The following is a 12148-nucleotide window of genomic DNA, read 5'->3' as shown; positions in this document are numbered from 1 at the left end:
TTTTTGCTTTTTGGTTAGTGGTGGTCTAAAGGTGGTGCTTAATGTTAGGATCCCATGCAACATTTGTGATTATGGTGAATAAAAATGCTAGTATGTTGGCTCTTATAATTGGGTTTTTGTCCTACATCTTAATGAGTCATAATTCATTTAAAATTGGGCTAATTAAATAGTCCATTAGCTAGAGTAAGGTGGGCTTGAGTCCAACAAGGTAGAAAGTCCAACAAGACTAACTAGTGTGCATTAGTAAATTACTAAGCGTAATTAAGCATCCAATAACCCAAGTAATTGTCATTAGAAAATAACAATTAGTATTACGTAGTCATAATTTTTCAATTACGACAAAAGTAAAACGTGTACTAAAACATATAGCTCGTTCTAAACGTCAAGTGACACCAACGGTCATAAAAGCATTCGAGGATCAAGTTAAGTAACCAAGTACTTAAAAGCACGTTCTAAAATATAAACGAAAGTAATCAACATGAAATAAGATCCCAGAACAAAATCTAACACAGTACGCACAAATACGCAGTTTCGAGAAAGTAACAAGCACAAACATAAGTCGAAAAAGCCGGGTCGTTACAATCCCTACCCTTAACGAGACCGCAAACATCAAACCAAAATGAACCCCAGATAATAAAAACCTAAAGGCTTCCGTCAACAAGACGAAACACCGTCAAGCTTCAGTCAAACGAATCCCTACTTATGAACGGCTGAGAAACTATCGAGATACCTTCCCCGAAAATCTAACCATATCAGTTATGTCGGTAACAAGTCGAAAAGGGGCGTTTGGGTAGTGCTAGTAGATCTTTAACTATTTTTTCCGGGCGGGCATATTTATGTGTTGGACCAACCCAAAACCAACAAGAAAGTTGTAGCAAAAAAAAAGGAAAGGAAAAGAAAAGGGGCGTTTGGGTTTAGGTAGGGCTTTCTTCTCCAGGGTTTGCTCCTCAGAAAATGAGTCGGTTATTGAGATCTCACGGTGCCATTAACGCTCTGAGATTACTCAACAGTCGACGAGGACAATTGCCGATTATTCAGTCGTCGTTGTCGGCTCTGCTTTTTTCTAATCCTCACTTTCATCCATCGCCCCCTTTGTTACTCCGCCACTACTACCGTGCCTCTCGAGATCCCAGCAACAGGTAATTTATCATACATACAATTACATCTTACTTTCTTTCTGATTGACAATGAATGAATAATTTAATAATAATAATAATAATAATAATAATAATGAATAGTAGTAGTTATGAGAGTCCAGCACCTGTTAATTGGGGGGTCCGGATAGTCCCTGAGAAGAAGGCATTCGTAATTGAAAGATTTGGAAAGTATGCAAAAACTTTAGAACCAGGGATTCACTTGTTGATTCCGTTTGTTGACAAAATTGCTTACGTCCATTCTCTCAAAGAAGAAGCCATTCCTGTTCCTGATCAATCTGCTATTACCAAAGACAATGTCAGCATCTTGATTGATGGAGTACTCTATGTTAAGGTACTACTACTGCTACTACTACCTACTTTTTTTTTTTAATTAATATTACTTAATTATTTATATTGTAATTATTATAATTACTTAATGGCGAGATGATTATTCTAACCTACAGATTGTTGACCCTAAACTGGCATCCTATGGTGTGGAAAATCCACTTTATGCTGTCATTCAGCTTGCACAGACCACTATGCGTAGTGAGCTTGGCAAGATCACCCTCGATAAAACTTTTGAAGAAAGAGACACCTTGAATGAAAAGATAGTGGTCAGTCAATCCCTTTTTTTATTTTATTTACTTGTATCTTATTATGATATTCCTCTTCAGAATTACTTTACTTGTGTTTGTTAAAAGTGTGTTCATCTAGGATTTATTCGTGCCTACTCAAATACAGTACATTTTATGTTGCCTTTATAGTAGCTTTTGTCCTGTAACAACCTTAGTTTGATAATTTTCCTAGAAGAGGATAGTAGGTGACATAGAGCCCGAAGGGTGACATCAGGTGGTGTAGTATGTAGATATTTGCTTGAACGATACTATTTACGCTCTACAAACATTTTGACGTAAAAATTGTTTGTAATAAAAGCCTGCTGCTCCTATTGACAGAAAAAAACCTTCTTACAGATCATTGGTTGATTTCACCTCTTATCTTTTTATGGCCAGGATTAAATCCACTGCAATAGGTTAGGTTTGTCTAATTCTTTTGATGTAGTATGCGTCTATCACCCTTTAGGTTTTATGGTTGGTGGGTTTGTACGGGGTTAAAAATTTGATATAAACTGTGAGAATAGAATTTTGAGACATCTTTGTCATACTGGAAACGCGGTTTTTTTTTTCAATTTAATTTTATTGTGCTATTTGTCACTCGTCAGGCATTTGTGTCTTGCTCATAGTTATAAGTTACCAACTCCTGAACAAATTATATGCTTTGGTCTTCATAGTATATTTTTGTGCGGATGGCACTACAAAAGTTATGTCACATATTTTATCATATATGAAATCATTGTAGAGTGACTCTTGCTGCACACTTTATGCATCGATGTTTTTATTTTGTGTGTAATGTTGATCCTTGTTAACATGGTAAAAAGAGTTGGGAGTTTGAACATTAATGTGCTCAGATTTATTGGCTGTGATAATCCTGTTGTTTTGCAGATAGCAATCAATGAAGCCGCAAGAGATTGGGGATTGCAATGCCTCCGTTATGAAATCAGTAAACATACATTGTTTAAAAATATTTAATTTATAAGTTGATATATACTTGAGAAAAAACTTTGTTGTAACTAGTACTTGGCATCTCACTTAAATGATTTATATCCAATCTTATGATATGTATGTATGCAGGGGATATATCTCCTCCTCGCGGTGTAAAGGCAGCTATGGAGATGCAGGCTGAAGCTGAGCGTAAAAAGAGAGCCCAGATTTTGGAATCGGAAGGTGGTAACTAAACTTCACTATTATGGTTATCTGTTTACACCCTTGATAACTTTTGTGTTGTTGGTATGCATGATTATTGTCCATTTTAGATGATTCACAATTACACCTTATTTAATTACATTCATCTTCGGTAACTGATTGAAACATTTTAAGAATGAATTCCAACAAGTGTATGAGAAAATCTAGGAGCCATCATCATCATCATCATCTTACCCTAGCACCCCTATAGTCTTAAATAAATGTCATGTGGTTGCTAATACAAAGAACCTTTACGGGGGGTAATGATTAATTTACAATGTACTACTCTTTGTGGGAATGGAACTGTAATGTAGGTAGTTTACTGTTGAACTCGCAGAAATATAATAATAACATATATAAGAAGTTTGCTTTTAACTTGTGCTTATCTAATAATCTTCAGGAGAAAGGCAAGCACACATTAACATTGCTGACGGAAAGAAGAGCTCGATGATGTTAGAAGCTCAGGGTAAGAAGTCTGTTGGCATTTATTTTTAAGTTATGAATCTAAAATATAGATAGATATAGTGGACACCTACCTGCATTGCTCTCTTGTCAGTTACCATAGTGTTTTTCAATGGGATACGTATACCGATTTTCCGCTTGCTTCACAAGTTTGATACTACCGATCGGCTTTTGTTAAACATATGTATGATTTATCAATGTGTTATATAAATATTAGATGTCGATTCACTTTTTTATTTATTTATGTATTTTATATATTATATATATAGTTTGCTGTTTCTTGTGTATGGAACTATATTTTAACCTAACTATCTAACTAACTAAGTAACAAACAAATATGCTGCTGATTCAGGAGAGGCAGAGGCTATTTTGGCTAGAGCTCAAGCAACAAATAAAGGAATTGCATTGGTTTCTCAAGTTCTTAAAGAATCTGGAGGAGTTGAGGTAATCTCCTCAATCTCCTTAGTATCATATTTCCATACTTGTCACAATACTTTTGATAGTTGTGTAAATTTATGTTATTTCTTCTTCAACTGTTGAAGTTCCATATATGGTATGGGTCATCTTTTGTACTTTACTGTCCGGGGCCTTTGGTCCAATCTTTCTAGTAATATCTAGTAATAAATGGTATTTGCAAAGATAGGATATGAAGATTGTTGTCCCCTGCTAATTTGGCATATAAATTTCTATATGTGTAGGGGTGTACTTGTGTCAACACCAAATTCTTATTTCTCCAATAATATATATATATATATATATATATATATATATATATATATATATATATATATATATATATATAGGGGCAAGATCAATGGGGAAGTAACCAATCGGGGGAAGTGGGGGGAAGCAAATTTTTTTTTTCCCCGTTTTTTTGGAATTTTTTTTTTCCGGCATCAAGATCACACGAAAATATGAACATTTAGAAGAGACACTTCGTGATGAATGTTATTATTTAGGCGGGAAAACGATCGACAAAAATAACATTCAAGATAATATTGTTCGTGAAGAATATGAATGTTTTTTTTTCCATGTTTTGTGAAGTAAAATTTAGCCCGGTTTAGGGTTTAGGGTTTAGGGTTTGGTGTTTTGGGTTTATTCCATAAACCCAAAACACCAAACCCTAAACTCTAAACCGTTCGTGTTAAAAACTCAATCTAAATCCTAAATCTAAACCCTAAACCCTAAATTTCTAAACCCTAATATCTAAACCCTATAAACCCTAATATCTAAACCCCAATAGCTAAAACCTCAACATACGCTCGAAAAACACGATAATTGTTATATATTACTTCTTCGAGCGTTTTCCCGCCAAAATAAAAACATTTATCACAAAGTGTCTCTACTAAATGTTCATATTTTCATCCCATCTATAATGTTCGTGAACAAAGTTTTTTCAAAAAACGAAATAAAAAAAAAGTTTTTGCTTCCCCCCGCTTCCCCCCGATTGGTTACTTCCCTCTTGATCCTACCACTATATATATATATATATATATATATATATATATATATATATATATATATATATATATATATATATATATATTTATTTATTTATTTGACAGTACCCTGTATATTTACCATCTGACAGTACCCTGTTAATACTTGTGTGTTTTAACTAGCTTGGGTTTTAGATGTTGGTCAATCCCTTTTTGCTGCTGGTTTAAGTATCTAGAGTTAATGTTTGGGGACCATGTGCCAAGTTGCATTGCCCGCTTTTGCCAAATCTCGAATTTTCGATCTAAAAAAACTATATATATGTGAGTGGAGAGATTGAGCCTCCTGTATTTAACACATTGAAGCTGAAAGGTGGTTTGGTTTGGTTTGGTTTGCAGGCAGCAAGCTTGCGTGTTGCAGAGCAGTACGTCAACGCTTTTGGAAATGTGGCAAAGGAGGTGAGTATCCTTCCTTAATAAGGTCTTGATTTGGTATTAAAAAATTAACTCGGAGTATAATACTGTAATAAATAAAGGACTAGTATTCTTCCTAAGCTTTATGGTTGGTTGGTTGGTTGGTATGTATGTGATTATTAATGTAGAGTACGACAATGTTGCTTCCGATGAATGGTTCAAACCCTGCCAGCATGATGGCTCAGGCTCTTACCATATACAAAACCTTAATTGGTCATCATGACTCTGGAAATGCTGCCCTGCCAAAGTCCATGCCAGGCGCTACTACTAAGAAGAGTGAATCATCATATGCTACTACTAATGACAAGAGTCACTCACTGAATTCTAGTCTAACTTCACCTGTATTTTCCCTTCAAGACAAAAGGAACAACTGAAGATCAACAACAATCATTCCATTGAAAAACACTCTCACTCATGAGCTTGCTTTTTTTTATTCATGTTACTAACGGTGTCCAATAGGATTCAAATATTGTCTGTTTTTTTTGCATATATATTTGTTACTTGTAGTTTTAGACAAATGAATTTGGAGAATGCAGTTGTGAACTTGTAGTGATCTTCTTTGAATGTGAAGCAAATTTAGAATCCCTTGTTAAATCATGGATGGAAAACATATGTTAATAAATTGATCTTGCTTTATCTTAATATATGAACGCACCACTACTTGGAGGAGCTTGACTTATTATTTATATTCTGTTTACCTCCTGATTATTTGTATCATGAACTGCTTGTAAAGCTGGTACGGAGGGGGAACGTCGACCACATCTGAACATTTACTCTACCTGAGAGAATCTACCGTTACCGTTGCAGCAAAAGCCCCCACCCCCCCCCCCCCCCCCCCCCCCCCCCCCACCAAAGGCTTTTCTCCTGTCTAAACCACTTTCCATCCCTTTTACTAATTACACAAATTTTGTGTGTGTATAAAATCTAAGACACTAACTTCAAATACATGAGCAAAATTTTTTATTTGGCAATTGTATAAAATATCTAGCTCTTGATACTCTTCAACGAATAAACTTTTTATACGCTTATGAATGCGAACCTTCACAAAATTGTTTTCACAAAAAAAATCATTGAAACTTTTAAAAGTTTGTCGTAGTGAACATAAACATAATCGTTTAAATTCCAATACTCGAGACTTCTAATCTAAATTCAAATTCAAAAATATTGTGTTTTTTTTTTTTTTTTTTTTTTCTTTTTTTTCTTTTTATTTTTGGCCAAAAGCTATAAACATTATATAGAAGTTAGGACTTTCATGTGAAAAAGCCCTGCAAAAACTAGAATACAGACCACCCGGGATCACTATATACTATACACCTTAAAAAGCAACAAGAGCAAGCCTCACAACTGGAACAATCCACCGAGCTAAACTAGGGGCGAAGCGATCCATACACAACCAATTGAACCAAACCGACTAACTCAACAAAAAAATAACCTAGCAATACAGTACAACTAACAACTACAAACAACCAAACCGACTAATAACACAAGCTACGACTAGAAAACACCTAAAACCAACATGAAACCAACCAAATACGATTAAACCGAGAATACTACCGAGAAAGCCCTGCAAAAAACTATAAACAAAATACGAAACCAAATCGTTTACCGAGATTGCTCGCCGCCTTGGACGCCTTCTTGCCCCTCATGTCCGGCTTGATAAAGAACTTGACCGTGTTTCCCATCCTTGACTTATAATCGAAAGAAGAGAAAGATGAACCATGATCGTCTTGGGAAGATCCCGATCCTATACCAACAAGTGAAATCGGAACCGAGTTATGCCCAACCAGAAAATCAACCTTAGTCGTCGTCGTCTTCTCGATAGACCCGATAAGAATATCATCTCCTTTGTCACTAAGAAACAATGAACCATTCCACCCAGACTTCTTCTTTTGATGACCATTTTTTACCCCGCCAAACACATTCAAAGTCGACATTGTGCTTCCGAGTAAACCTCCATGCTATTAAGCACTTCTTTTCGCATTTTGCCGATAGCACGGGCACAACAATAGCCCATCTTCCAGGGATTTTCCAAGGACAATGTGAGCCAGAGATTCTTTTGGGAGGTCGACCTCAACAAATTTGAAAATATTCACCAACAATGACTTAAAACAAATTAACCTATCATATATACAAAATAGAAGGCGTGTGAACTCGAACCAATGCAACAAAGGTTGGACTCTTGCTATTAGAGGTTGTCCAAATGAGCGTAGCGATCACTTCTGTAAAAGCTTGTGTTGGTCTTTGAGAGCATAAAGAGGGCTTTTTATTTCATAAAGAGAAATCCGACTTTGATGTACTAAATTTGATTACAAACCGGTCACCGATTAATTAGATGATTATGAATAAACTAATTGGCGTGCTTCTAAAAAAGATTAATATGGTACTCCGTATTAATCTAGGTTTTTACAAGGGTGACAGATGAATCCAAGGAATGGAAAATAAGTAGACGAAACCACAAGCTATGAACAATGTATATAAAAGCGCCTTGAGTTTCATTATCACACAAGTCGCCACAAATCATCATAGCAACACTCTCCTACACAATCTACTACTACTGCTACAGTGTCTCTTCTCTGTGTAAACCTAAGCCACCAGGACTGGGAAAACTGATTAAAAGAAATTTATAACAGCATCCTGGACATTTTTGTAGTTGCATCACTCATTTTTTTGTCTTTGTTTTCTTTGCAATCGGACCTTTCCTTTTGACCTTCTTTGCTGGCTTTTTCACAGTCGTTTTTCCTTTCTTTTTTGGTGCTTCCTGAAACGGAAATAACATTAGCAAAGTGCTTAATTAGATATTTATGTTGCACACACATAGTTAAAGTAAAAGCAACAGCCATACAGATGTTTTTTCAGATTTTCCTCTGCCTTTCCCATTGGCTTGTAGTAGCTCAGCATCCTCATTTTCATCAGTTCTATGAATAATATGCTTATCAGCTTCATCTTCGGAATCAAATGAAAATCCTTCCAGGGTTCCTATTTCCAACACACAAAAAAACCAAAAAAAGAAAAGGTGAGAAAATAGATAATACAAGCTAGAACATCTACCAAAGCCATCAAAAGGAAATCCTGACCTTCAACCATGGTTTCAGCTTCATAAACATTCGATTGTGGCTTCAGCTGAATGAAGTCATTCATTATTGCCTCTATCTGATAAAAATAGAAATAAAGACAGTGTATAAACTAAAAATTACATATATATACGTATATACGTATATGTATACGTATGTATATATATACGTATACGTATGTATATATATACGTATACGTATGTATACGTATACGTATATATATACGTACGTACACACACACACACATACATACATACATACATACATACATACATACATACATACATACATACATACATACATACATACATATGGAGAAGATCCAGAGCTAAGCACCTCTTCGGGGGATAAGGGGATAAGTAAATTGTTATTTTTATAACATTAAAATTAGAGTTTAGATTTAAAAATAAATATCTGGGGTTGGTATTCATTGTGTAGATTCAGAAAATAAAAATAAATTTTTTATTTTTTTTTTATTTTCAAAGCACGTTAACGTACATTAGATGTATGATAACAAATTATCATGCATCTGATCAGTTAAGATAACGGAGGGTAAAAAATTAAAAGGATGGCATCCAACTAGAAAACTCACCTTTGCTTCTGACTGGCCAAAGCTAACCTAAAGAAAAACAATGAATATGTTAGATATATTTAAGATCATCTCAGAACAATTTCAATAACATGATGCAAAATTACACGAATTTGCAGGTTGGGAGAGAAACTTGACATGCTACTTACAACACAGAAAGTTCTTGAAGGTATTATTGAAGTTTTGTAGATAGTTCCTGAAAAACAAAAAAATAAATAAAAAATAAATAAAATAAATAAATATAAAAAATACAAGTATTGGTGTGTATTTAATGAAAGCGGAGAAAGTTGAAAAACTTCCCACCAATAAGCTTGCAGGTTCATAATTGGATACAATACACAATGAACTGAGCTTATGGCTATATGATATTATGATGATAATACAACCATACCAGAGATCCACTGCAAGAAAGAAAGATAATGTACCTTTCAAATCCAAAAACATATTTTGATCACCAGATGGGGAATCTGAAATAACCACTCTCCCAACAGAACCCAAATCACCACTTAGATCAATGGATTCACCTTCACACTCCACAAGCGCCTGGAAAAAAATTGAGATAAATCACTAACATACAAATAAAAATAGAATCCAACGGGGAAACAGGACAGCTATCAAATCCCGATGTATAGTGTCATAATAGGGGAAAAGTCTTCACTTTCGCTTGTGTAATCTGATATCAACATATGGAATCAATTGTAGCCCTCTCTCGTTCCCACCCTCGGATAAAAAACATTAACAAAATATCAACTGACTAAGGTAGTAAGCATATCAGACCTACCTTAGAATATTGGACTTTATCAGAAAGCACCAAAGGCAACCTTGACGATGAAATCTGCAATGTCATGTGTATTGTAATGAAACAAGAAAGTAAAGTAATTATACCACAAACAATAAAGGGACAACTTGGAATTTAATTACGTAAGGTTCGTGCTTCACACTAGTTTCTCCTTCTAACATCCTTAGGTCGCCATCATTCTCTGTAGCAGTGTAAACAAAAAAGTAGCTTAACAATCCATTCCAACTCAGACCCAAGTCTCAAACAACCAAACTAATCAAACAAAGATTAGTATTAATCAAAATTCTCATTTTAAAGATACTACAGTAGTAGTAGTAGTAAACAAACAGCCAACGGCAACATAATCAGTTAAACTCAATGTATATACTGTACCTTTTTTTGTCACATTCTTCCCTTTTGTTACCGTAGTTACCATATCTTCCACCTTTGGCCTCTTCTTAGGAGGAGAATCCAACTTTGAAGCTCCTCCTTTAAGTGAAGAGACCTCAGAAGTGTCCAAAACACCATCATCCTTTCTATACTCATTTGGATGTTGACCCATTTCATGATCAGATAACTCATACCCAGAATCATAAGGCAATGTCCAATCTAGATTTTTAGGTTCCTGATCACATCATCATAATTATTAACTTACAATAACAACATAAGGCTGCAGCAAGTTGGTTTAAAGCAAATTTTCCTTACCTTGGAAATATAACTCATCCATTGTAGGTAATAAATTTACGGAAAGTAAAGAGAAGGTGGAAGACATGAAAGTCCGCGTACAAAACTATATGTATATATATATATATATATATATATATATATATATATATATATATATATATATATATATATATATATATATATATATATATATATATATATATATATATATATATATATAGAGAGAGAGAGAGAGAGAGAGAGAGAGAGAGTAGTAAGTAAGAGGTATCATCGATTGTGGTACAGACAGAGAAAGCTAGCTAGCTTTCAGAACATCCGTTTAATGAATCATGTGGTACAGACAGACTATTGGACACACTTTTAGTGTAGTAATAGGTTATTATAGTCAATCCGATGATCATATTCCTGACATAAAACTAAAAATTTAATTGTGTGAATAAGTTCAAGTCCTCTTCTCATGTGACCTTATAGTTATAGAACCCGAATGCAGTATGGAAACAAGACTAAAACCTCCTCTTGCTTCCAAGAAAATTACTAAGAAAGAAAGAAATATATGAATGCTAAACATAACTACATTTATAAGTCTCTCACTTGAGGATTAGAAGGGTTCTCTGGACTTTTACCCTTTGCACCTTCCCAATCTCCTCCTTTGTTACCTGTACGTATAGAGACAATGGATAACATATGAACATCAGAATATAAAATAATCATTCCATAAAATATACTTTGGGTATAACCATATTAATAAAGATGAATGTAGAATGATGTATTATTACACCTTCAGGCCTGGTTCTCTTTGTTGTCTGTTGTAATATACTTGGAGATGTGAGTTGTGATGTTTTCTTCTTGATCACAGAGCTTATAGGAAGTTGGTCATCTCTCTCATCCTCACTAGTTACATTATGAGGAGGAGATTCGGAACTTGAGGACAATGTCAAAATTGATATTGTTGGCGGAGCCTGTCATCAAATAGAATAATAATAATAATAATAATTATAACAATAATAATCATCAATTACAACAATAATAATAATCAAACAGACAATTCAATATGTTATGAACAACAAGCTAATAGCTATCGAGCTTTCAATTTCGCTTCTAGTAGACTGATTTAGTTAAATGAATGAATGAATGTATAATCAAACCTGGGTGGTACGAAGCCAGTCTGGAGAATATTCTCGAGACGAGCTACTGCTCATCTTTACTTTATTGTGGATCGATGCCAAAACCCTAACTCCAATCACTCACCAGCTACCCACTGTAAACCCTAATGATAGAAAACCCAGGTGACAACAGTTGGGGTTTGAGAATTTACGCTTTGTTCCGAGTTATACATTTGGGTAAAAAAAAAAAAACAAAATAAAATGAAATGGGTGAAAATTGTGTTCTAATTTTTACAATTTTTTTTTTTTAAACATGTGCCATATGATACATGTTAAAAAACATTTATTAACTCAAAACTTGCCCTGTAAAGACAAAATAATATTAAATACACATTTTATTTTGTCATCTTTCAACATTATTGAATATCATTTAATTTATTTAAGGAAACAATTACCATCATCAATGCATCTTATCATATGTCATGGTGGCACATTGTAGCAAAATCATTTTCTTTAACGCAAGCATTATATAAATTAACCGCTACGAATACAGAGTTTATGTTGAAAAGATCGCCTAACGAACATTATACAAGAACACACCAAAATCTACACT

The 12148-nt window shown here is 34.3% G+C and overlaps 2 protein-coding genes across 5 annotated transcripts; one reads left to right on the top strand and one right to left on the bottom strand.

The window, feature by feature from the left end:
* The first annotated feature begins 879 nt into the window (after window positions 1-879).
* On the top strand, window positions 880-5936 carry LOC139895639 (uncharacterized). 2 transcript variants are annotated; one of them, XM_071878156.1, is made up of 9 exons: window positions 880-1139; window positions 1242-1488; window positions 1601-1750; window positions 2636-2693; window positions 2825-2917; window positions 3336-3401; window positions 3750-3841; window positions 5233-5292; window positions 5436-5936. In XM_071878156.1, exons 1-9 carry the CDS (start codon window positions 955-957, stop codon window positions 5679-5681), a joined length of 1197 nt encoding a protein of 398 aa, XP_071734257.1. In that variant the 5' UTR covers window positions 880-954; the 3' UTR covers window positions 5682-5936. The 2 variants fall into 2 exon arrangements, with proteins under 2 accessions (XP_071734257.1, XP_071734256.1); XM_071878155.1 differs by having other exon boundaries at window positions 1239-1488.
* A 1633-nt stretch (window positions 5937-7569) lies between these two features.
* On the bottom strand, window positions 7570-11742 carry LOC139895638 (uncharacterized). Of its 3 annotated transcripts, none has more exons than XM_071878152.1 (12): window positions 11578-11742; window positions 11211-11391; window positions 11024-11088; window positions 10139-10370; window positions 9874-9947; window positions 9749-9802; window positions 9393-9510; window positions 9117-9163; window positions 8971-8997; window positions 8382-8457; window positions 8150-8283; window positions 7570-8065 (listed from the first exon to the last, which is right to left on the bottom strand). In XM_071878152.1, the coding sequence occupies exons 1-12, from the start codon at window positions 11629-11631 to the stop codon at window positions 7967-7969; spliced, it is 1161 nt and encodes a 386-aa protein (XP_071734253.1). In that variant the 5' UTR covers window positions 11632-11742; the 3' UTR covers window positions 7570-7966. The 3 variants fall into 3 exon arrangements, with proteins under 3 accessions (XP_071734253.1, XP_071734255.1, XP_071734254.1); XM_071878154.1 differs by having other exon boundaries at window positions 8382-8427; XM_071878153.1 differs by having other exon boundaries at window positions 7571-8065; window positions 9889-9947.
* Between the last annotated feature and the right edge of the window lie 406 nt (window positions 11743-12148).

Source organism: Rutidosis leptorrhynchoides, chromosome 3 (genome assembly GCF_046630445.1).
Source record: "Rutidosis leptorrhynchoides isolate AG116_Rl617_1_P2 chromosome 3, CSIRO_AGI_Rlap_v1, whole genome shotgun sequence".
Taxonomy (NCBI): domain Eukaryota; kingdom Viridiplantae; phylum Streptophyta; class Magnoliopsida; order Asterales; family Asteraceae; genus Rutidosis; species Rutidosis leptorrhynchoides.
The sequence above is the reverse complement of the archived record's forward strand: the minus strand, read 5'-3'. Positions and strand labels throughout refer to the sequence as shown.

Excerpts from the sequence above, each read along its gene's own strand:
- LOC139895639 (XM_071878155.1), top strand. The coding sequence starts at position 955 with ATGAGTCGGTTATTGAGATCTCACGGTGCCATTAACGCTCTGAGATTA. Across the intron at positions 3,402-3,749 it reads GATGATGTTAGAAGCTCAGG|GAGAGGCAGAGGCTATTTTG; the intron begins GTAAGAAGTCTG and ends CTGCTGATTCAG. Across the intron at positions 5,293-5,435 it reads TTGGAAATGTGGCAAAGGAG|AGTACGACAATGTTGCTTCC; the intron begins GTGAGTATCCTT and ends TTATTAATGTAG.
- LOC139895638 (XM_071878152.1), bottom strand. The coding sequence starts at position 11,631 with ATGAGCAGTAGCTCGTCTCGAGAATATTCTCCAGACTGGCTTCGTACC. Across the intron at positions 11,089-11,210 it reads AAAGAGAACCAGGCCTGAAG|GTAACAAAGGAGGAGATTGG; the intron begins GTGTAATAATAC and ends CTATACGTACAG. Across the intron at positions 9,164-9,392 it reads TATGTTTTTGGATTTGAAAG|GAACTATCTACAAAACTTCA; the intron begins GTACATTATCTT and ends TTTGTTTTTCAG.